The sequence below is a fragment of the Carassius auratus genome, linkage group LG30F, assembly GCF_003368295.1.
Source record: "Carassius auratus strain Wakin linkage group LG30F, ASM336829v1, whole genome shotgun sequence".
Lineage (NCBI taxonomy): Eukaryota > Metazoa > Chordata > Actinopteri > Cypriniformes > Cyprinidae > Carassius > Carassius auratus.
In genome coordinates, this window is record NC_039294.1 from 660,627 (window position 1) to 686,056 (window position 25,430).

The 25,430-nt window shown below is 38.8% G+C and overlaps 1 protein-coding gene across 1 annotated transcript; it reads right to left on the reverse strand.

The window, feature by feature from the left end:
* Positions 1-1,775: 1,775 nt before the first annotated feature.
* LOC113067971 (E3 ubiquitin-protein ligase TRIM8-like) lies at positions 1,776-22,170 on the reverse strand. The gene is made up of 17 exons (XM_026240482.1): positions 22,032-22,170; positions 17,763-17,856; positions 17,078-17,631; positions 15,724-15,819; positions 14,494-14,727; positions 14,268-14,406; positions 14,124-14,150; positions 13,080-13,201; positions 12,846-13,004; positions 10,356-10,468; positions 10,070-10,181; positions 8,851-8,976; positions 8,487-8,593; positions 4,065-4,182; positions 3,906-3,959; positions 3,497-3,575; positions 1,776-2,995 (listed from the first exon to the last, which is right to left on the reverse strand). Exons 2-16 carry the CDS (start codon positions 17,833-17,835, stop codon positions 3,546-3,548), a joined length of 2,064 nt encoding a protein of 687 aa, XP_026096267.1. The 5' UTR covers positions 17,836-17,856; positions 22,032-22,170; the 3' UTR covers positions 1,776-2,995; positions 3,497-3,545.
* Between the last annotated feature and the right edge of the window lie 3,260 nt (positions 22,171-25,430).

Genomic DNA, 25,430 nt, shown 5'->3' on the forward strand with positions numbered 1-25,430 from the left:
AAAAGACATCAGACAACAAGATCTACTTTTGACAAAAATTTAGATTTTTTTTTTCAATATATTTTAGAATGTTTATATATATTCACAAAATATATATAGGGACCTATGATTTCCACGATGCGGAAATTGTGGACGGAAACGCGGAATCCAGTAATAAAAACGGAAATTTAAAGTTTAACAGAATTTGTCAAAATTTTTATGAATTAATCAAAAGTAGGTCATTACACTTAATTGAAATTGCAATATGGACTAATATCTGTAAATATTAAGCCGGAAAAGTCGATTTAAATATGAACCCTGTATGTTCTGCTCAGCTCTGTTAATGAATGGCGCAGACACGCGGTTTCGTTTATTACACACATAGGCTACTGAAGCGTGTGACACTCGTGGTGATTTTAGCGTCTGGCATCACACTAAATGAGGACATAAACACATGAAGAACATCTCCAGAACTGCACTGAGTTACTATATGAGTATTTGACTGTTTGAGCAAAACTAATGGGGTTAATGTTAATGTTAAAGCTCTTGTATGTTCAATTATTCTGGGAGCAAGAACCCCCTCTTAGGAACCACACCGCCAAAGATAAATTGTGTTCAATAAACTCAAGCAAACTTGCTAAAGTGGTTCCTGCCTGAAATTCTCGCACTTTAAAATATGAATTTGAAGCTTCTTTCTTTTCAGATTCTTACAGCTTTATCATAATAGGCTGCATATTAACTTATTGGGAGAAAACCGGTAGTTCTAAGTGAAATCAGACATTTGAGCTCTCCCATACAGTCAACATGGCATAACAATAACATCCGGTGAATATTCAACTGTTAGATTGGTAGTCGAATCAGGCTCCTTGAACCAAAGCATCGATTCGTCGACGATTCGGTGTCACCCCTAGTGTGTGCGTTTGTAAGAGTTTGTGTATTTGTAGGCCTGGAGAACTGCCACGCCTGGCATCAAATCCAGGTTCTACAGCCCGCAGATTGTCTAGGCGACACAGCAAGTTGCCATGGAGACAGCCTTGACCAGGTCCCAGACAGAGTCAACAATCAGCAGGTGTCTGTGGAGAGGGGGGAGAAACGCAAGAGAGTTGTTGTTGTTGTTGCCATCTACGAATGTCCCGGCAGGGCATTCAGGTTCCCCTGAACGCAAGCTTCTTGTAGAGAAGATGCGTTGAGAGACCAGTTGATCAAATCCATGATTTTTAGTTTGGAGAGCAGTGCAGAGAGTCTCTCATAAGACAATAGACAAAAACGAGACAAGAGTAGCAAAGCAGGGAAGGTAATTGAGGGAGAGAGAGAGAAAATGTGTCCGCCTTTGTTGAGAGCCACAGAGATTATATATATTAAATATACAGGTTATGGTCATATCACATACACAGAGCTGTAAAGGTATTCACAGCAACTTGTCAAAATAAAAGTCTGGTTTAATTTGCCAGAAATAAAAACTGAAAAGAAACAAAATGAAACGCAACAAAAAGTATTTTTTAGCGAATAATCACACACCATTTCTTCCATATTTTAATTTGAATAGTAAATCCCCTTTGTTTACCAAAAAATAAGGTTTTCTTAAATTAATGTTTTATGCCTTCATTTGATAAACAGAAAAATGTATATACACAACAGATTTTCCCAGAAAAAGGGGCTTTTTTAAAGAAAATAAAGTTGTTTTTATGCATTTAAATAATTAAACATGCTAAAACACAGAATAAGGTAATAATAAAACATATGGTGAAGAAAAATAAAACATTTCATAAGGCCCTAAAAGTAATTTTTGTTAAACTTTTAATAAATTGATGATTTTAATTAATTATGCTTTTTGATGAATGAAATTTAATTTAACCATTAAAAAGGAGTCAAGCTGGATATATGTGGTCATTGTACTTTATTTCTTTAACCGTAGTTCCTAAAGTTTTTCCTTCAACCTACAAATGGCAGTAATCTATCCCTAACCCATGGGCCAATATCCAGAAAACTGGAACTATGACATCAGAACCCAAATGAACCGCAGGTTCTAAGATCTTTCTAAGGGGTTTTTCAATTTCTGAGTAAAATAAAGCCTTTGGTAAACAAAACTTGAGGATACTTGTACATTATTCTACGTAAATTACACACTTTTCTTGAATCCCACCGGCCCATTTCATCTAATACATACAGCCAAAGTGGGCAAGCAATATTTATACACCTTACAAAAAACAAAAAAAAGGAAATGTCCCAATAATATTTATTTCCATTTAGAGAGCAATCTTAAGTCGAAGGGTTTTCTACCTTTCACCATGAAGCCTTCCTTTGAGGTGTGGCCACACCCACCAGTGTCATATTGCATCAACTAAAACTATTTGATCACTTAAAAAAACAGTCCCTCTTTAATTAAGAACTGTTATGCTGTGAAAGTGCAAACCCAACTTTTCCTCCAATTTGATACACTTGACCAATGTGAAAACTTTAATCCTGCATTTGAAAAACCAAACCAACTATAAATTCGAGGTTCCTTTTTTCTTCAAACGTGCATACATTAAAAAAAAACTCTTAAAAGGTTCAAGGAGAATATGATAAAGGAAGAACAGAAATGTATTTTTTTTTACGTTTTTGTCTTTCTCCCTGTGCTCTTCGGATCTACATGGCAAAATACTGAGGAGTAAAATGCAAAACCCAGTTTTTCTTGCATTTAGTTGGATATTGATGCTGTAAACTTTTTTTGCAAACTCAATTCAAACTTTTTTGACAAATCAGAACAGATGGCCTGACAGACTTGTCAATTATGCTGCATTACATCTAAACAGTAATCCCAGCCATTAAATCCAGTGTCACTTTAGCCAAATCAAATGAAAATCAATCGAAACGTTCTTGTTTTTTCCGCTCTGAAACATTCCAGCTGGTCGGGTGTGGCATCAACATGACCATCACAGTTTCTCATTTCTTTCTTCTTGCATCCAACTCCATGCAAAACTTCTCAAACGCCTCCTCAATCTCCGGATCCATTTCATCTTCATCACTGCAGAAGCTGCAACATAGAAGCATTCCTTCATTATAAGTGTATGGATGGAAGATTGAAAAACAACAATTTAATTGCGACTTTTTATCTCACAATTCTGACATTTTTCCCTTTCAATTCTGAGAATATATCTCTCAATTCAGACTTTTTTTCTGTCATCTTTTATTGATTACAGAAAGTTCTTTTATTCAGCAAGGATGCATTAAACTAATTATAGCCGTTGAAATTTCCGCTTTTCTTACTTTTAAAATGGATATAATAATTCCTAATTACTGTATTTATTCAAATAAATGCAGCAATGGTGAGCATAAGAGATTCATTTTAAACATATGAAAAAAAGCAAAAGCTATAAATTTACATTACCCTTTCCCTTAATCTGTGCATTTTTAATATTATGAATAAACTACAAACAAACTTTGACTCATCAACTCATCACGTGAATTACAGTCTCCCCTTGTTGCCTGGCCTTTGCAAGCAAACAAAACTTTGGATATTTTTACAAATACTTACGAATCATTTCCATCCTCTTCATATGCATCAGGGAAGCAATCTTCTCTGTCTAGAATCTCCTGCTATTTCTCTGAGAATTCTGGGGGGGGGGGGGGGGGGGGTTAATACAGTTGTAATAAATATAAAAAAAAAGAATAAATAAAAAGTCTTTACATGTTTTGGTAATGAAAATATGGAAGAAGAAAAAAGTGAAAAATAAATAAAACTAAAACAATTAATTTAATGAAAATAAAAAGTAATGCAAGCCAAAATAGTCCTAAAACAAACTTGCTTTTTCTTTCCCTTAAAATGTAGTTTCTGATTTTCTTTTGATTTTGAACCCGATCATGGTTTTGGGACACTGGCCCGCTTAATAAAACACTGAAGTCTGTGTGGGTCACAGCAGACTGAAGATGTTCCCGATACTCACCAGGATCCGCTGCTGTGAAAGGCGTCCCATCTGCTGTGTAGAAGTTGGTTCATTCTGAGGAGCAAAACCATGCAGAAACACATTAAAAGAGGCTACAAAGATTACATATTTTATTACAAAACCTGATTGAATACATCTCATTTCTTTGGCATTGCGCACCATAAAGTAGTTGGGGTCGTTGTCAGGTGTAGCGTAACTGCTCACAGCGGCTGTGTGAACTCGACCCCAGTTACTGGATCGCAACTCCACCAGTTTCAACAGCATCGTCCTGACATCTCTACAAACACACACATAAAGTACACATCAATAAAACAGATACAGTACATATCAATAATGAACTGTACAGCTCAACAATCTAAGAGCAGTTCACACTGACACTGATACTCAGCAACAAAGTGATCTCCAGTGTCATGAACAAAATCAAATATTGGCAATGCAACTCCGCTTTATGCAAAAGTAAAATAATAAACAGTAGGAGTACTGTCACGGAGACGAACCCCGTGATTCCCTCTGATGGCCAGCAGAGGGCACCCTCACCTGAATACTAACACACACGCATCCATTCATTCACTTATACTGACAACACTACATTTCCCATAAGCCCCGTCCTTGGACTCTGATCACCTGCACAGGTGCCACCCATCAAGACTGTGCATATAAGCTGGACTTCCACAGTAGTTCAAACGCGAAGTCTTGATTTGCTGTGTCTGTCATTTCTGAGAATTATTACCCGTGTTTGATTTCCTGTTACCGATCCTGTTTGTTATCCTTTACGTACCTTTGCTGCCTACCTACCGACCCCTTGCTTGTTACTGGATTTTGATTCTCTGCTCTTCCCACGTTGTTGATATTGCTGGTTCTGACCATTGCCTGTACGACTACGAGTCTTTGCAATAAAGCCTGCATTATGGATCACATGTCGAGTTCTGGTTCGTTACAAGTACAAACCGTGCTCAATACTAACTTACACTGAACCAGTGAATTTCAGTATCACTGAAATACTATTATAGTTTCATTGATATTTAGTGTTTTGCCATTTGCGAAATAGTTTTAGATATGTATAATTATCTTGAAATACAGGTGCATTTAAAAAAAAATTGAAAATAATGGAAAAAAATCTTTATTGTTTTATAATTTAATTTAAAAAGCAACCTTTCTTATTTTCTAGATTCATTACACACAACCTGAAATATTTCAATATTTTTTTTGTCTAAATTCTGATGGTTACAACTTAAAGCATAGGAAAATTAAAAATTCAGTAATTCAAAAAATTAGAATATTCAATTTTGAGGTTGATTAGTTTGATAAATTTTGAGTATAAATACTGGGTACCTCTTGGGCTAGTTTAGAACATGCAACTACAATTTTGGGGAAAAACAACTGACTTGGCAGTGGTCCAGAAGATGATCATTAACACCCTCCACAAAGAGGGTAAGCCACAGAAGGTCATTGCTAAAAGGACTGGCTGTTCACAGAGTGCTGTATCAAAATTTATTCATAGAAAGTTGACTGGAAGGACAAAGTGTGGTAGGAAAAGGTGCACAAGCAACAGGGATGACCACAGCCTTGGGAAGATTGTCAGTGTAATGATAAAAGCTCCATACTCATCGGGAAGAAGGAGGCGGGAACCGGCGCACAATCAAAACATCATTTTAATATTCAAAATAAACACAAAACAGCGCTGGTGCGCGCAAATAAAAACCAAAACATAAACTAAGATCCCAGGCCTGGTCCTCTCTCATCCTTCACTATCGTCGCTCCAGTTTTATATCCTTCCATCTCCTACGTGGGACTCGAGACCGGCGGTGGGGCGCAGGTGCAGCTCATCTCCAATCACTACACCTGGCCTCACTCCTCGTTCCCACGCCTCTCGGCCCTCGCCCCATCGCAGGCTGGGGGGTACTCCCGAGACTGCGCTCTACTCCCCCCCCCCCCTCCGGGGGACCGCTCACGGGGACCTGAGGGAACCTGGGGGTAGGACAGACGAGGCGAGAGAAAAGGAGAATGAAGGAGGAGCGACAGAGACAAGAGAGGGGAGAGAGAAAAAAAAAATCCAGTTCCCAGACGCACTGCTGCTCGGCCCTCCACCAGCTGGGTGATCTCCTCCACGGTGCCTGGCGGTGGCACTGGACGGCCCTCGGCAGACGGCACGACACTCCTTCGCCGCCCGGTGGACGGCGACGGCTCCTCTGGTTTTGGGCAGCCGGCAGGAGTCCCCCGTTCCCTGCCCCTCCAGATTCCTTCACGGAGGCAGCAGGCTCCGGCCCCCTGGCGAACGGTGCCGACTCCTCCGCTCCCTCACGGACGGCAGCCGCCCCTCCATATCGTGGGCGCCCGTCAGCGTGATCTCCAATCACTACACCTGGCCTCACTCCTCGTTCCCACGCCTCTCGGCCCCGCCCCACTCGCCACAGTCAGGAAAAGCCGATTCAAGAACTTGGGACAGTGGACTGAAGCCGGAGACAGCGCATCAAGAGTCACCACACTCAGACGTCTTCAGGAAAAGTGCTACAGCTGTCACATTCCTAGAAACTCCTGAACCAGAAAAAAAAACATCAGAATTATTTCATGGAGTCCTTACTTTCCGTCACCATGCTTCCTAGCGTTCCTAGTCTTCGAGTTCCTGTTCCTGTTTGTTTGTTTGTTTGTTTCTGTTTTGGACTGATTTTGGTTACGACCCCGGCTTGTTTTGACTCTGATTTTGGATACCCTATTAAAACTCACACTGCACTTGGATCTTCCGTCTCCTGTTCCCGTACGTGACAGAAGGACTCCATCATGCCAAGATCCAGCGGTGTGGGATTTCGTATATGTTCCCCAGCCACCATAGAGAAGCGGATGGGGAGACTTCCAAACCTAACCACTCTCCGTCAAAAGGGGAGTGAGGTGGGTGGCTTGGCGCAAATGTTCTGGACAATGGCAGTGGGGCTTGGGTATAATGATGAGGCCCTGAAGGACCTATTCAACGACTGCCTGGATGACCCTTTGCCTGGGTGGGAGATGAAGGGGCTGGAGATACTGGACTTTTGGGGGTTCACCAGTTACCTACAGCATCGATCTCGGTGGGATGCCTCAGCCACACCTGTCTCTCTCGGTGGGATGGCCGACTCTAGACCGGGGTCTACAGACAGTAGGACCGCCAGCCCAGCACCACTGCACAATATGGACACCAGCCCAGCGCCACAGCACAAGGTGGTCACCAGCCCAACGCCACGGCCCAAGATGACCGCAAGCCCAGCGCCACTGCCCAAGATGGCCGCCGGCCCAGCTCCACAGTCCAAGATGGCCACCGGCCCAGCACCACTGCCCAAGATGGTCGCCGGCCCAGTGCCACTGCCCAAGATGGCTGCCGGTCCAGCGCCACTGCCCAGGATTGCCGCCGGTCCAGAGTCATGGCACAAGATGGCCGCTTGTCCAGCGCCTCTACACGGGATGACAGCCACTGTTGACCCTCCAGAGTCGAGTCAGGTTCCTGTTGACCCTCCAGAGTTGAGTCAGGTGCCCGTTGACCCTCCAGAGTCAGGTCATGTCACCGTTGACCCTCCAGAGTCCAGTCAGGTCACCGTTGACCCTCCAGAGTCAGGTCAAGTCACCGTTGACACTCCAGAGTCAGGTTAAGTCACCATTGACACTCATGAGTTAAGCACTACCACAGTTCGACCTCAGGAGTCAAGTCAAGTCACTGGTGATCTTCAAGGACAGAGTCAAGTCACCGGTGTTCTTCATGGGAAAATTCAAGTCACCATTGATATTCATGTGCAAAGGCAAGTCACCAGTGAACTTCATGATCTCTCATGCATCATCGATCCCACTGTGGTGGTCCTTGGTGCCACCCTGGTGGGCTCCTGTCTCGACTGCATGGCTGTGGTGGTCTTCTGCACCGCCCTGGTGGGCTTCTGTCTCAACCGCATGGATGTGGTGCTCTTCTGCACCGCCCTGGTAAGCTTCTGTATCGACCGCACGGTTGTGGTGGTCTTCTGCACCGCCCTGGTGGGCTTCTGTCTCGACCGCACGGATGTGGTGGTCCTCTGCGCCGCCCTGGTGGGCTTCTGTCTCGACCGCACGGATGTGGTGGTCCTCTGCGCCGCCCTGGTGGGCTTCTGTCTCGACCGCACGGTTGTGGTGGTCTTCTGCGCCGCCCTGGTGGGCTTCTGTCTCGACCGCACGGTTGTGGTGGTCCTCTGCGCCGCCCTGGTGGCCTTCTGTCTCCACCGCACGGTTGTGGTGGTCTTCTGCGCCGCCCTGGTGGGCTTTTGTCTCGACCGCATGGATGTGGAGATCTTGAACATTTCTGTTTTGTAAATCTTTTTTTTTTTTTTTTTTATAGATAGATACTGAATTTATAATTTTCCTAAACTGTAAGTCACAACCATGAGAATTAAAACAAAAAAAATCTTGAAATGTTTCAGTTTGTGTGCAATGAATCTAGAATATAAGAAAGTTGGCTTTTTTAAATTAAATTAGACAAAATAAAAATAACTTTTTCTATGATATTCTATTTTTTTGAGATGCACCTGTACTGCATCTTGAACATTTCCAAAATAAATCAACTGTTATTGAAGCGTTGCCTGACTCACTCACCGGCTGCATTTGGCATCCAGCAGAATGTATTTGATTTTCTTGATTATCTCGTCCATGTCTGACTGGCCTTTCTCCTTCCATGTGTCTTCCAGAACAGAACCAGTCAGCTTGTCAAATCAGTGAAACAATGAAAGTCAACATCAACAGTGCAGTACTGTATTATTATCTGAAGATTAATAACTTATTTCATTTCAGTTGCTTTGAGTTGCCTGGTAATTTCAAAGTCTTTGTTAATGTCAGAACTACTGTCACTAATAATCTTAAATGAGGTCACTTAATAACTCCTACAGACTTGTCTGACATTTGCTTTGAAACAGTACCATTTAGTGTATTCACAGTGTGTAAGAAGAGGAATAGTTCAAACCTTGAGTAATTTGACAGCACACATGAGGTTGGGGTCCTTTGGGTGAGAAAATAATGTGATCAAAAGATCCTTTAGCGCTCGCAGTAAGACATTAGCTCGCCCAGGTTTGTTCTTTACACTTCTTATCTGAAAGACATTAAAGAATTTTAGCAGCTCATATTTTTGAAGCAGAATAAATATGCAGCTCTAACATTTGAATTCAAGCAGATACATATGTTAAGATTTATACACGAGATTATACAAAGGAATAGATATAAAGGGTTCTAATCAGTTTAGACCTTAGCATTACATGATTTGCTCAGATGTAGCAGGTCAAGTAGGCCTGTTATGATAAAAATGTTTTGTTGTGTGATATATTGTCCCAGAAATAATTGTGATAAGCAATATTATTGTCATTTTAAAGGCCATTTCATTCCACTGAATATATAATCATAATGTAACAGCAGAATAATGAAAGAAGACCTACACACTTCAAAATTACAACACATTTTAAAGAATATTTCTTTAATGGAAATTAAGTATCAAAATATTACATACCTTGAAAAACCTGAATAAATAGTAAATAAACATTTTCTAAAAAAATTGCAAAGTAGCAAGTAGAAAAAAATAAAAATGTACAAAAATTTTTTTCCATCTACTCTGTAAATTAAGGTGCACACTATTGCTGAAAAACACAATCACTACTTAGCAGTCGGATATCTGTATCCACAAAAACACAGAATCCTAAGACATATCTGCAGATAAACCTTTTTTTTGCCTAAGGTCAAGCTCTGCTGTTGGGTTCATTTTAATGATGACTGGCGGGCAATATATGCTATTATAAATCAAATATCAATTTTTTTTATTTTAGATAAATCTGAAATAAAAGAATAAAATAAAAGAATAACTAACTAAATAAATAACTAAATGTTTTAAATCGTCCCAGAAACTAACCAAAATAAGCTGAAGTGAACACTAAAATTACCAATTGGAAATAAATAAAAAAAACTAACATTATTTAGTTTATCAGACAGCTTTACCAAAATAAATAAATACAGGATTAGATGGATATACATTTATTTAGTATAAATACTTTTTTTAATTAATTTTATTTATTTAGTAAAATCAATTTATTTATTGATTGATTTATATTGGTTATTAGACTGTACCCAAGAGAGCTGTGTAATCATATGTCTTATATTTTGTGGTAATAAGTGAAAAGCACTGGTAGTGAACTGACCTCCAGGTTAATGTAAAGCTCCCCCAGAAACAGCACATAAGAGTGAAACTTTTTCTGGGTGTCTGGATCTCCTCTCACGGCCTGCTCCCTCTGCTCATACTCACTTTGACACCTACACAAACACAGAATGGAGTTAAAGGATAAATTAAACTAACAAAAATGAGACAAAATGAAACTGAAAGTAAATACTAAGATGGAAAAGGGAAGAAACTGTTGACTTTAAGAACCAAATGTCAAGGCACTTTTATGAAACACCCAGAAATGGGTACTTAAATCTCAAATGTACCTCTTCAGCAGCAGCTGTCTGAAGTTACCGCTGGCTGGATTAAAATGGATGTGATGAGACAGATGGTTACACAGCCTCGCTCCTGTGTAGGTGAAGTGAGGGATAGACGTGGACTGTGGAAAACAAATGTAGAACGGCTTTCATTGCATTCATCTCAGTAATAACTGCTAAAGTTATTATGTTTTGATTAGGGCTGTACAGACACGCATAGGAATATTTAGAAAAGTTCAGTTCTATTTGGTTCGAAATACAAATAAAAATCAATACAGTGCAGATGCAGGATTTGAAAAAGAACCATTAATTCACCGATTACAAAAATTACTTTTTTATATAATAATACCCAATATTTTACAGAGGCAACCTCATGTAAATTGTATAATTTATTAGACCACTATAAATAAATACAGGATCATATGTATGTAAATTATTGACTTATATTTATTTGGTCATCATAATCAAATCATAATAAAAATCATATTTTTTTCAAATAAATTCTTAAAATATGTAATATTTAAAATAGTTTGACAGTGACATTTAAAGGAGCACTCCGACTTTTTGGGACTTTAGCTTATTCACAGTATCCCCCAGAGTTAGAGAATATCCATATAAACCTTTTTCATTTGAGTGCGTTCTGTAAGTGTTATTTGACACACCCACCGCTAGCCTAGCTTAGCACAAAGACTGGATGTAAATGGATACTGTTAGCATAGTAATCCCAATAAGTGACAAAATAATGAAAACATTTTCCTATTTACATGTTGTGATCTGTATAGTCACAGCGTGTACAAATAACAAGGCTATATGAGACAGAGACCATTTTTAATCATATAAATACTGGGAACTATATTCTCACTAGGCGTAGGAGCACAGCTAACGTTACTTGGGCGGAGTGGCTACTTGGGCGGAGTGATTAGCGCAGCACACGAGACGCCTTGTTGATGGTTCCGTAAACAAAACAAGTGACTAGCTAGACGTGACTCGTGATCATGGCTGACTTTGAGGAATTGTCAGACTCAGAGGAATTTTACTGTGTATCAAACCAAGATCCAGAACCATATAGTTTTGAGCCAGAATACACAGACGAGGAGTTACAGACTTTGGAAGCTGTAAGACAAGATGTCGAAGGGAGAATCAGAATGAACACAGACTGGTGCTGTAAAAGTGGAACATGCCAATCTATGCCGACAGAACCGAGTGCCTTTGTTGTAATGAATGGGACCGGGTATTGCCATCAATGTCAAGGCTTGATGACAATCAAAATATTTGCGTCACTACCACGGAAGATTTCTCTGCCCTAAAACACCCGGCAGTTGTCGATTTCTTTCCCCATTGTGACAAGATCAACTGGAAGAAATGCCCCATGCCGAGTGAACCTAATGGTCAGCTGTCCACCAAGTAAGTGATTTTGTTATAATGATCACGAGCAGTGTGTTCATGACAACACAATAATAACAATAAAGGGGATACACGGCGCCCCTATTCACGTAATAGTGTCATTACTAAGGTTATATTACATTAGCATGGCACTGTTACAGTATGGCTAATGTTAGTCATCTCAAAACATAACGGAACATTTACCACAGCAACAGGTGATCCAATTTGTCCTGTCTTTATTATCGATGGGATGGCTGTATCCTTTAGCACACGTTTCATGGTCCGTGTGGAAACTTGCATTTTTTCAAAATAGTCGTCTACAGTAAAATGTTCAGAGCAAACAAAATACTTCGTGATGGTGTTTACAGGTGTGTTTGGATCTATTTCCAGAGCAAGTAGCCATCGATTCATCAGTTCAGCGTTTTGGGTTGGATCACGAGTCACATCTAGCTAGTCACTTGTTTTGTTTACGGAACCATCAACAAGGCGTCTCGTGTGCTGCGCTAATCACTCCGCCCAAGTAGCCACTCCGCCCAAGTAACGTTAGCTGTGCTCCTACGCCTAGTGAGAATATAGTTCCCAGTATTTATATGATTAAAAATGGTCTCTCTCTCATATAGCCTTGTTATTTGTACACGCTGTGACTATACAGATCACAACCTGTAAATAGGAAAATGTTTGCATTATTTTGTCACTTATTGGGATTACTATGCTAACAGTATCCATTTACATCCAGTCTTTGTGCTAAGCTAGGCTAGCGGTGGGTGGGTCAAATAACACTTACAGAACGCACACAAATGAAAAAGGTATGTATGGACTTATCTAACTCTGGGAGATACTGTGAATAAGCTAAAGTCCCAAAAAGTCGGATTATTCCTTTAAAGGTATAGTTCTCTCAAAAACAAAAACTCTTTCATCATTTACTCACTCTCGTGTCATTTTAAAGTTCTGTTGTTTTCCATTTAAAAATAAAAAGTAAACATCATACAGGTTTGGAACAACATGAGGGTGAATAAATAAAGACAGATGAACTATTCCTTTAAAAAGTAAATTCTCTGTGGATTTTTTTAAAGGTCCCCACACAGATTCATTATCAGAAAGTTGTCAGAAGCACACCTGTATGTAGATGAGCTCTACCAGCTCCTGCAGAGTCTCCTCTGTAGTGACGCAGCTGTTCAACGTGTCTGTGATGTAATTGATTTCTGACTCAAAGGAACCTGGAGATGAGTACAGATGGCTTACGAATTCCTGAACGAAATCAGCCAAAGAGGACTCCTAAAATTAGAGAACATTAGACTAATACCACAGTACATTCACACAGTCTTAAAAAAAAGAGCCAGATAGATTCACCTGGAAGGATGCATAAGAGCCCGTGACAAACTCAGAAGAAGCCTCAGACAGTTTGCAGTTTTTCACAAGCGCATCTGCAGCACTGCTGCTATTGTGCCCTGAAGAAACTGAGGATCTGCTCTCTGGAAGACAGAGCGATGGAGACTGGCATTAACCCTGAACATCTAGTCACTATACAGTAATTCCCATTTGGTATTATTTCATAGGTTTGATGACTCTACTATTAATCTCAAATGTGAGAAACTGTAATAATAAAGAACAAGCAGTTAGTGTAGATATAGAAACAACCCATCAAGATGACTTGACTTCTCCACTCAAGTCACATGACAGATTTGGAGAAAAATAAACAATCACATCCAGTAACTGATGGTGACCATTTAAAAAGCTTTAATTCATGCATTCCAATAAAAGTAATACTACAATAATCCTTATTAAAAAACAACAACAATGTTTCTTCAAAGGTTTGTTAGAATTTTAACCTGAAAGATCACAAATCAGAAGTTAAAATCACAAGTCAACTAATGACAAAATACATAGAAAATACAGCCAGATGTGGTCTGGAAACTATGGTTAAAATAATTGATGTGCTTTGTACTCTGTTAATCTGTCTATCCATCTTTGCATCCATCTATCTATTCATGCATCCATCTTATGACAAAATACATCTAAAATAGCAAGATGTGGTGGAAACTATCCACCCATATATCCATCTACGTATCTATCCATTCATGCATCTATCCATTCATTTATCCATCAATCTCTGCATTTTTTAGCCAATCATAACAGTGACCGATCACTGAGAAGCCTTAAAGGACCCACCCCTTAAAAACAGCCTGTTTCTGAGAGATGTTCAGAATGAGGGTTGAAAATGATCCTTTTCCACATATTTTGTGCAAAAACTTTATTAACATTATAAGTAAACTTCAAAGAACATTCAAATAATACAAAAATCCATGTCATGACCTCTTTAAATTAGACTTTGGTACAGTAATGAAGCGGTGAGATTCTGAATGTAAATGATTGTAGTGTGACAGCTCTCTGTACCTGCATACTGCTGCATCCTCTTCAGCTCTGTAGAGACACACAACAACAAAAGATGGTTTAAAATAAAATCTTTCAGACTCATTCTTTTTAAATGATATAAGAAATTATAAATCTATGTGTATGGTGTATTTGATATTATCATACTTGTTTTTCTGAATTTCTCATCTAGAGTGTGCTGCAGTTGAGTCAGAGCTCTCCTCAGAGTCTCCAGACTCACATCAGTCTTCATGCTGATCTCAGGCCAGTTCCTGGTGTTTGTAGGGATGCAGAGAGATGAGAACATCTACAGCAGGAGGGATGAGAAATCTTTTAGCATGAGCAGTGAGTGTCATATACTGCATCATTATTGATCAGAGAGATGTTGACTGACCCGTAGAAGGTGGAGGGCATCATCAGTGTGTGAGAGCTGCTCCAGTTCAGTGTTTCTCATCTTTAGCTCAGAGATCTTCAGCTCCAGCTCTTTGATGAGCTCGTTCTCCTGTTTCTCTGCTGCTTTCTGCTGCTCCTCCATCATCTCCAGCTGTTCAGTCTGACATCTCTCAATGGAGCGGATCAGATCAGTGAAGAACTCAACACGGGCTGCTTTCTCCATCTTTGTGTTTCTCTGCTCAATCAGTCAGGCAGCAAATGATGAGTGGTGTTTGATAATGCAAGAATCAGTGTCACTATTGCTCATCCTTCAGTGGTATTTGAGGTTTTTCAAAATCGCTCAACAGAAGAGTTAAATTTCATGATTACAATTGTAATATTGATTTAACAATTCAAAGATGTTAATACGAAATAACTTACATTTAAAAGAAGTTGTTTCTATTTACTTTGAATTAGCTCTGACCAAGGAAAATGATTTAAAACAAAGCCACAACACTGTAGTAGAGATTTGTTCCTGAATTAATCAGTATTTTCCGTATATCAAAAGCAGTGTCTTACTAAAGACAGTCACTTGTAACCACCTATTGGTATAACGATGTAACATACAGAAAGAGTCATACTCTCTGTGGACTTTTTGAAGACCTGAACTAAATTATTTGCTATTTAATAAATTAATAATAATAATAATAATAATAATTCATTACATTTATATAGTACTTTTCTGGGTACTCAAAGCCCTTTTACATGGAAGGGGGGAAAATCTCCTCAGCTAGACATATTGCACCAGAATGTCCACCAAACACCAGCTTACTGGTGGAGAGGAGACAGAGTGATGAGGCCAATCAGTATATGGGGATGATTAGGAGGCCATGATGATGGAAAGAGGCCAATATGGCCAGGATGCCAGGTTAAAACCCCTACTCATTTTCAAAGGACATCCTGGGATTTTTAATGCCACAGAGAGTCAGGACCTCGGGTTAATGTCTCAACCGAAGGATGGAGCTTTTTACTGTATAGTGTTCCCACCACTATACTGGTGCATCAGGACCCACACAGACCACAGGGTGAGCACCCCCTGCTGGCCTCACTAACACCTCTTTCAGCAAAAACCTAGTTTTTCCCAGGAGTCTCCCATCCTGGTACTGACCAGGCTCAAACCCTGCTTAGCTTCTGGCTACATGGTGATATGGATATATTCATATACAAGTGTAATAAATGGTTTTAGACTCACCTTTCTAACTTCTGCTGAGAGTTTGATGGCTTTAATCTTATTGATTTTCTCTCGAATCATCTGCTGCACATCTTTCTGTGTTTTCATCAGTTGAGCCTACAGACACAGACACATTAACCATAACAGAGATTTTCTGTCTTCTGACGTACAAACCCGATTCCAAAAAAGTTGTGACACCATACAAATTGTGAGTAAAAAATGAATGGAATAATTTACAAATCTCATACACTTATATTTTATTCACAATAGGAATAAAGATAACATATCAAATGTTGAAAGTGAGACATTTTGAAATGTCATGCCAAATATTGGCTCATTTTGGATTTCATGAGAGCTACACATTCCAAAAAGGTTGGGATAGATAGCAATAAGAGGCCGGAAAAGTTAAATGTCCATATAAGGTACAGCTGGAGGACCAATTTAAAACTTATTAGGTAAACTGGCAACATGATTGGGTATAAAAAGAGCCTCTCAGAGTGGCAGTGTCTCTCAGAAGTCAAGATGGGCAGAGGATCACCAATTCCCCCAATGCTGCGGCGAAACATAGTGGAGAAATATTAGAAAGGAGCTTCTCAGAGAAAAACTGAAAAGAGTTTGAAGTTATCATCATCTACAGTGCATAATATCCTCCAAAGATTCAGAGAATCTGGAACAATCCCTGTGCGTAAGGGTCAAGGCCGGAAGACCATACTGGATTCCCGTCTCTTTCAGGGTAGACCTTGCATTTTCCAACATGACAATGCCAGACCACATACTGCATCAATTACAACATCATGGCTGCGTAGAAGAAGGAACCGGGTACTGAAATGGCCAGCCTGCAGTCCAGATCTTTCACCCATAGAAAACATTTGGCGCATCACAAAGAGGAAGATGCGACAAAGAAGACCAAAGACAGTTGAGCAGCTAGAAGTCTGTATTAGACAAGAATGGGACAACATTCCTATTCCTAAACTTGATCAACTTGTCTCCTCAGTCCCCAGACGTTTGCAGACTGTTATAAAAAGAAGAGGGGATGCCACACAGTGGTAAACATGGCCTTGTCCCAAATTTTTTGAGATGTGTTGATGCCATGAAATTTAAAATCAACTTATTTTTCCCTTAAAATGATACATTTTCTCAGTTGAAACATTTGATATGTCATCTATGTTGTATTCTGAATAAAATTGAAATTGTAAACTTCCACATCATTGCATTCTGTTTTTATTCACAATTTGTACAGTGTCCCAACTTTTTTGGAATCTGGTTTGTACAGTGTTTTCACAATGAATATGTTTTTTTTTTTTTTTACAAGCTCAAAAATGTTTGATTCTTCATGATATGATATCATTTTAAAAGTTTTATTAGTAACTTCTACCTTCTTCTCTTCACTCTCCTCTTCTAGAGGAACAGTGTTGTGGTTCTTGTGATCTGACAGAGCACACATCGTACACAAACATGTCTGATCATCTCTACAGAACAGCTCCAGAGGTCTCTCATGTGTCTGGCATATATATTCCTCCAGATTACTCACAGGCTCCATCAGTTTGTGTTTCTTTAAACCTGCCACTCTCAAATGATGCTCCAGATGAGTTTCACAGTAAGAGCTCTGACACACCACACATGACTTTAGGGCTTTCAGCTTTCTTTCCTCACAGATGTCACACAAAACTTCAGCGTTTTTATTAGGTGTTTTCTTCTTATAGTGATCTAAAACCTCTCTGAGTGTGATATTAATCTTGAGATCAGGTCTTTGGCTGAATGTTTCTTTACAGTAAGGACAGCTGCAGGTCCGGCTGTTGTCCCAGCACTTATTCAGACAGGTCTTGCAGAAGTTGTGTCCACATGGAGTGCTGACTGGATCAGTGAACACATCCAGACATATAGAGCACTGAAGCTCCTCAGTCAGTCGACCACGGGAGGATGACATGACTAGAAAGAGAAATGATGAACTCAACTAGACTACTAGTTTTAATTTTGGACACACTTATGTACAAATTTAAAATGTGCCTATTAGGTATTGGGTCATTACAAAATAAAAAAAGAGTCTTTCATCGACTTACTTGAAGGTGCAGTTAGACCTTTTTTTTGTCTGGTTTCTCTTCTTTTTGGTGATGTTGGTGATGATTGGGCCATTGCTCTTTCCTTCTTGAAAGACTTTTCATTAAAAAAAAAAAAGGTAGTGATTAATTGAGATTATGAGATTGATGTAACGTAGGTTTTTGAGTTTTATTTCATGTTCATGTCTTTTATTTTAGAGTTTAGGTCATGGTCCTTGTTCAGTTATGCGATTCCCTTGCCCTTATGTTACCCTGCTATTGGTTTTTTGGTTCATGTGTCATTTTCTCATTGGTTGTCTTAGTCATGTGTCCTGTCTCTCATTGGTTAGTTCTTGTCATATGACATATTGTTTTCTTTTACTGTTTATTGATCTTCATAGCCGTCATGTTGCCATTAGGCTTGTTCAACTTCATGCGACACCTCAAAGATCGGCTACCGCCTGCAAGCAATGAATTCTACGGCCTCAAGATAAGTAACTCGTGGCCTCAAGATAAGTAACTAGTGGCCTCAAGATAAGTAATTTGTGGCCTCAAGATACTAACTCGTGGCCTCAAGATAAGTAACTCGTGGCCTCAAGATAAGTAACTCGTGGCCTCAAGATAAGTAACTAGTGGCCTCAAGATAAGTAATTTGTGGCCTCAAGATACTAACTCGTGGCCTCAAGATAAGTAACTCGTGGCCTCAAGATACTAACTCGTGGCCTCAAGATAAGTAACTCGTGGCCTCAAGATAAGTAACTAGTGGCCTCAAGATAAGTAACTTGTGGCCTCAAGATACTAACTCGTGGCCTCAAGATAAGTAACTCGTGGCCTCAAGATAAGTAACTTGTGGCCTCAAGATACTAACTCGTGGCCTCAAGATAAGTAACTCGTGGCCTCAAGATAAGTAACTAGTGGCCTCAAGATAAGTAATTTGTGGCCTCAAGATACTAACTCGTGGCCTCAAGATAAGTAAATCGTGGCCTCAAGATAAGTAACTCGTGGCCTCAAGATAAGTAACTCGTGGCCTCAAGATACTAACTCGTGGCCTCAAGATAAGTAACTCGTGGCCTCAAGATAAGTAACTCGTGGCCTCAAGATAAGTAACTTGTGGCCTCAAGATACTAACTCGTGGCCTCAAGATAAGTAACTCGTGGCCTCAAGATACTAACTCGTGGCCTCAAGATAAGTAACTCGTGGCCTCAAGATAAGTAACTTGTGGCCTCAAGATACTAACTCGTGGCCTCAAGATAAGTAACTCGTGGCTCCAAGATACAACTTGTGGCCTCAAGATACTAACTCATGACCTCTAGACAAGACTGTTCAAGTTTTTTTTATTTTACTCTTTGTTTTGCGATGAGAGGAATAAGACATAATTCACCCCAAAAAGATGTGATGTGGATTACCTCAGGATTTGAGATTTGGATTTCCTCAGATAAAAAAGAATGAAGTGCCTTATTTAGCAGAGATCATAAACATGAGTAAGTGTCTTTTTATTTATTTATATACTTGTACTAGTTTTCACATAGTGTATATATTTTACTAGTTAGACTTTTTCCAAACTATAATTCCTGACTAAATGTATAATCAAGTGAAACATTATGAAGTTTCAATAATAATATACACTACTATACCATTCAAAAGCTTGATGTAAATAATATAAATGTATTTTGTAGAAAGTCAGATTGTTAAAAGGATTTCTGAAGGATTGTGTGACTGGAGTAATGATGCAAAAAAATTCAGCTTTGAAAGACAGCTTTGATTGTTCCTAATGAACTGTTTAATTGCATGCAAGTCGCAAGTGAATATTAAATTATGTTGTGTGATAATTAAATATATTCTAAATAAACTACAAACATAAAATTATCAAATTATTTTGTCCTCACATTCTTTCTTGTAACTCCTCCCTCTCTGTCACACAGCGTTCATTAGTCAAGAACCGGTTGCATCAGTTTTCGGATCACCAGTAGTTCTTTCGGACAGTTCGATTCAATAAACCGGTTGAAGAAAACGGTTCACCGGTTCTTTTGCGCTCAACGTAATGGCATCATTGGCGATGATTGCCCTTGATTCAAGCCTTCGGTTTACCCAGGCTCATAACACTAGCACAGAATCAGTTCAGAATCAATCATTAAAGGAACCAGTCCAGTTCAGACGTGCTGTGTGTCAGTCTGCTTCAGTTCTCTCTTTACATAGCAGTTCAGTCAGTGTACTGTGTGAGTAAATGAATTACTCCGGGATATTGGTTTGTTTGAACTCAAAGGGAGTGTCAGCCACATTAAAAAAGTGAACAGCTTAAGTCATTTGTGGATTAATGCGTATTGGAGACGCGAACCATTTAAAGAGCCACACAGATGGGAAATCAAAAATTAACTATATTACAGTGTATAATGTAGCTGTCCATCAGTGTAAACAATGTGCAAAGTAATTAAACCAAAAAGTACACGATCTATAAAGTTATTGGCTTCTAAAGTAAGGAGTCGACTCTGAATCGCTGAAACGAGTCGTTATAGATTTCAAATCTTTTACCCATCTCTATGTACGTCACTAGGAACACTTTGCATAATAATCTCCGCCCACCGTCTTGGGAGAAACGGAACTATGACCCGCCCCACCCCCCCACACAGACGCTCTGGTTGGTGTGAGAGCATCATGTCGAGGAGACAGTGTGTTTTTAATTTTAAAGGCAAGTTTGTTTTATTTTCACTGCCAAAGAATGAAGATCAGAAGAACCAATGGCTAAAATTCATTTTTACCACAATAACAGAGCAGTACAACAAATCCGTTTTGTTGTGTTCACAACATTTCACTGATGACTGGTTTTCTAATCTCGGTGAGTACAAGGCGGGATTTTCAAAGCGTTTGGCCATAAAAGAGGGTTCATTACCAACTTTATTTAGACCAACAAGCATCTCCGAATCACAACGCAAAGTATGATTATGAAGTTATGTGTTTGTTTTCTCCTGAGCGTCTTATCAGTATGTGTGCTGTCTGCAGCCTTTGTCTGTGCTGATCTTCATTTACAAACACATCATTAAAATGAAGTGTAACAAGTGCTGCTAACAGATATTCTGTGATAAAGTAATCCATATGAAAACAACGTGATGTCCGTTTTTCACGTCTCCCTTCATTATGTCTAATGTGACCACGCCCCCGCGCTGAACGCGCTATTCAGATTCAAACTGAAGCGCGCGGCTTGAATACACCCACACAGAAGAAAAAGCAGCGAGACTGTTCAAGTTTTTTATTTTACTGTTTGCTTCGCGGTGAGAGGAATAAGACATAATTCACCCCAAAAAGATGCTAACGCATAGTTTACCGTGAAGTTGTGTGCGGAACAACCAATCAAAACTATGTTAGTTGACCAATCAGAACACAGTATGCTACCGAAAGGTGGGGTTTAAGGAAACTGAATCTTTTGAACAGCTTCGCACGAACCGTTTGGGGATCTCTGAGAATTGGGGTAATTTTAAAATGATATTTTGACAAAATGACAATGTTTTTTAACCTTGGATGGATTTAAACCTATTGTACAGGACTTATAAACAGTGATAGGAAGCTAAGAATTTGCATCTTACTGGCTCTTTAAAACGATTCAGTTAGATTTGGTGAACTGGTTAAAAAAAAACGGATATCACAAACTGCTTTGTTTTGAACTATCTCTCACACAGACACAGAAGAGAAGACAATGCTGAATAAAGTCGTAGTTTTTGTTATTTTTGGACCATAATGTATTTTCGATGCTTCAAAAAATTTTAACTGACCCCTGATGTCACATGGACTACTTTGATGATGTTTTTCTTACCTTTCTGGACATGGACAGTATACCGTACACACAGTTTTAATGGAGGGACTGAGAGCTCTCGGACTAAATCTAAAATATCTTAAACTGTGGTCCGAAGATGAACAGAGGTCTCACGGGTTTGGAACAACACGAGGGTGAGTTATTAATGACATAATTTTGATTATCGGGTGAACTAACCCTTTAAGTGAATCTTAACTGCTCTTATTAAAATAAATAAATTTATTTTCCCACAAACATATACTTCCATGAAATAAACATTGATAAAGATGTTGTAAAACAAGTAAGCATATAATTTAATTTACCAAGTACAATACAAAGTATAATCTTGTCTTTCAACAGTTTTATGTCGATTTTGACCTGGTGTGTAGCAGGTTTGTCTTCAGTCTGCCTGCAGATTAATTTACTTTCACTTTCTTTTCTTTAAAGTAGCCTAATTACCTCCTTTAGAAACTGTTCATTACAATCCTTTTTATATTTCTATCGCTTACCTCTTAGTATCAGATGTATCCACCAGATAGTCTTTAAACGACTCAAATAAACACCAGAATCAGTAAATGTCCATTTCATAAGGGCGGCACATAGAATTTCCTCCAAGGCATCTTCTTCTGAAATACTCGTCACTGGGCGCGCGGAGCATGAGCATATATGGATATTCATGTGTTTCCTGTTGTGCGTTCACCGGATCATAAAAAACATTTCAACCAGGTGATTACGTTGCATTAAATTGTTCGTTTGTGCACAAAATGTTATAAATTGTTATATGTTTATTCAACGATTGCAGCCACTGATTTGATAGGTAGCTTATCGTTACAAATAAATGGGCCAACGGCTGTTAAATATTTTCTTATATTGCTCTGTTTTGCTTTTAAAAGTAGGCTATTTCGTTAAGGTGTGTAGCCTATATATGGTGGAATATTAAAACTTGCCCACTGTATTGTAGGACTGTAAGGTGAAAAATAACGAACATTAAGACTCTTAGGACTCAACAAGTTTTTAACTTTTTTTTCCCCTCCTTAAAAAGATGTCACATGGACGTGCATGACAGCCTGACCAGATTGCAATTGATATGGAGAGATCATTTGTTCGTAATTAATGTATATGTTAAAACCCATATGGAAATAATCTATATAAGCATATGTTTTCATATAGGTTTTGATATAGGTTTTTAATATATGTGACATGGTTGTCATATATTATATGTATACATGTGTACATATATGTTTACATATTTACGTGCATAAATATACCTATATAGGTTCATATATGCACGTAAATATGCACCTATATATTCACATATATGTTTACCTATATATTAGTAAAATTGTTAAAATCCATAGCTACTGGGCAACATAAATAAAAGCCCAAAATATAGAAATTTGCATTATTTATTTACTTAAGAACAATCAAATAGTACAAGACAAAATAAAAAGAAACGACAAACCAATGAAACCATTTTGACATACATTTTCTTTTCCACTATCTTCATTCAAGAAAGAATCGACCTTGTAAATGTTTCAGGGAAACGTGTAGACATCATAGCTTACCATCTCCTGTGTTTGCACATACATAAGTTCTTGCATAATTTTATTTTAGTTAGTTCTTAGTTATTGAATAACAGAAAATATGAGCTAGGCATCATGTATGACAGTTGCCAGAGTGAGATATGAGCTAAAAAATGACCAGATCCTGCCATGAGCTATATACAGTAGGAGACATATCTTTTATGTATAGGGCTTATATGTGGATATAAAGAAGCGATACAGGAGACCTATATGGCATGTATATGCACATATATGCACCTCAACTTTGCCTATATGTGGCATATATACGCATATGTGCAGCATATATATTAGCATATATGTGCATACTATATATGCTATATATATGCAGCATATACTGTATGTGCATATAAACTGCATATAGGTTTCTTATATGTGCATATATCCTCATATAGGTTATTTCCATGTGGGAAATCAGAGTTTTCTATTTGCGCTTTTGCGTGTTATTTTTGCCTGTCTAGTATGCAGAAGCACTTCTAATGGGGAAGACTTGAATTTTCTCATGTTATATATGAGGCTACTATTGCATATATGAAGACATGGGTTAATGTCCTCAGAATTAACCTTTTTTTTTTTATCATCCGGTGCAGTCAATGGTTAATTGTGTGTACTGTATGATGACCAAAAGATTGTGTAATTTTACAATGTAATAGTTAAACAAATCAAATGCAAAAATAAATATTACGTATACTATATGATGCAATTGTTACATTATTTGGCCAATTTTAAAGTTTTATTACATTTTGTTCCTGAAATTCACACTTTTGGAATCAAGATAATCAAAGGTAATCACACCTAGCATGACCTCATAAAACATGTTTCATATACAAACCCGATTCCAAAAAAGTTGGGACACTGTACAAAGTCTGAACAAAAAAGGAATGGAATAATTTACAAATCTCATAAACTTATATTTTATTCACAATAGAATATAGATATCAAATGTTGAAAGTGAGACAGTTTGAAATTTCATGCCAAATATTGGCTCATTTTGGATTTCATGAGAGCTAAACATTCCAAAAAAGTTGAGACCGGTATCAATAAGGCCAGAAAAGTTAAATGTATATATAAGGAACAGCCGGAGGACCAATTTGCAACTTATTAGGTCAACTGGCAATATAAAAAGATGTCAATAGGGTATAAAAAGAGCCTCTCAGTGTGGCAGTGTCTCTCAGAAGTCAAGATGGGCAGAGGATCAGCAATTTCCCAAAAGCTGCGGCGAAAAATAGTGGAGCTGTAGCACCACCACATAAGGAGAAGTTTATTTATAGCTTCAGGTACCAATTGCAATGGTCTGTTGGTTATTTGTTGATTGCTTTCTCCCTGTGTACTGTTTTCTTTCTTTTCTTGAGAGTCATCTCGCGCCCCGTGGTCACGTGATGTGGGGTCATCCAAACGGGAAGTGGGAAATCTGTTTTTATTTATAGAATACCGGCGTTCGAAAACGGCGTCGCTCAAAAGTCTCTTTAAAATACGACGATCGGACAAAAGGAGTACCTATCTTCTTGGCTGTGTTTTCCCTATGGGATTGTATGATATCTTCTTGGGGATTATGTATATATTTTTTTCCTTTTTGATGTTTTGTTGTGAATGGAATACTTACCTAAAGATCATCTGCATCGCTAGCGCTGGGTGGATTAGAGCTGTATATAGTACACGGTTGGGACACTGAGAGACTTTACACACACACACATGAATAATTGTATCTTGTTTTGGGTTTGTTTGCTGTGATATAGAATGTATAATAAACTTGGTTTGGCTATTTAATTTGGCTTGTGCAATCTCCTTTATACACTCGTTCGTCCTCCCTTTGTTTTATTTATGTAGTTCCCACGCGTTGCGGGGAATTATTACAGAGCAATATCAAAAAGGAGTTTCTCAAAGAAAAATTTATTAGAGTTTGAAGTTATCATCATCTACAGTGCATAATATCATCCAAAGATTCAGAGAATCTGGAACAATCTCTGTGCGTAAGGGTCAAGGCCGTAAAACCATACTGGATGCCCGTGATCTTCGGGCCCTTAGATGACACTGCATCACATACAGGAATGCTACTGTAATGGAAATTACAACATGGACTCACAACATTGTCAGGGAACACAATCCACCGTGCCATTCGCCGTTGCCAGCTAAAACTCTATAGGTCAAAAAAGAAGCCATATCTGAACATGATCCAGAAGCGCAGGCGTTTTCTCTGGGCCAAGGCTCATTTAAAATGGACTGTAGCAAAGTGGAAAACTGTTCTGTGGTCAGACGAATCAAAATTTGAAGCTCTTTTTGGAAAACTGGGACGCCATGTCATCCGGACTGAAGAGGACAAGGACAACC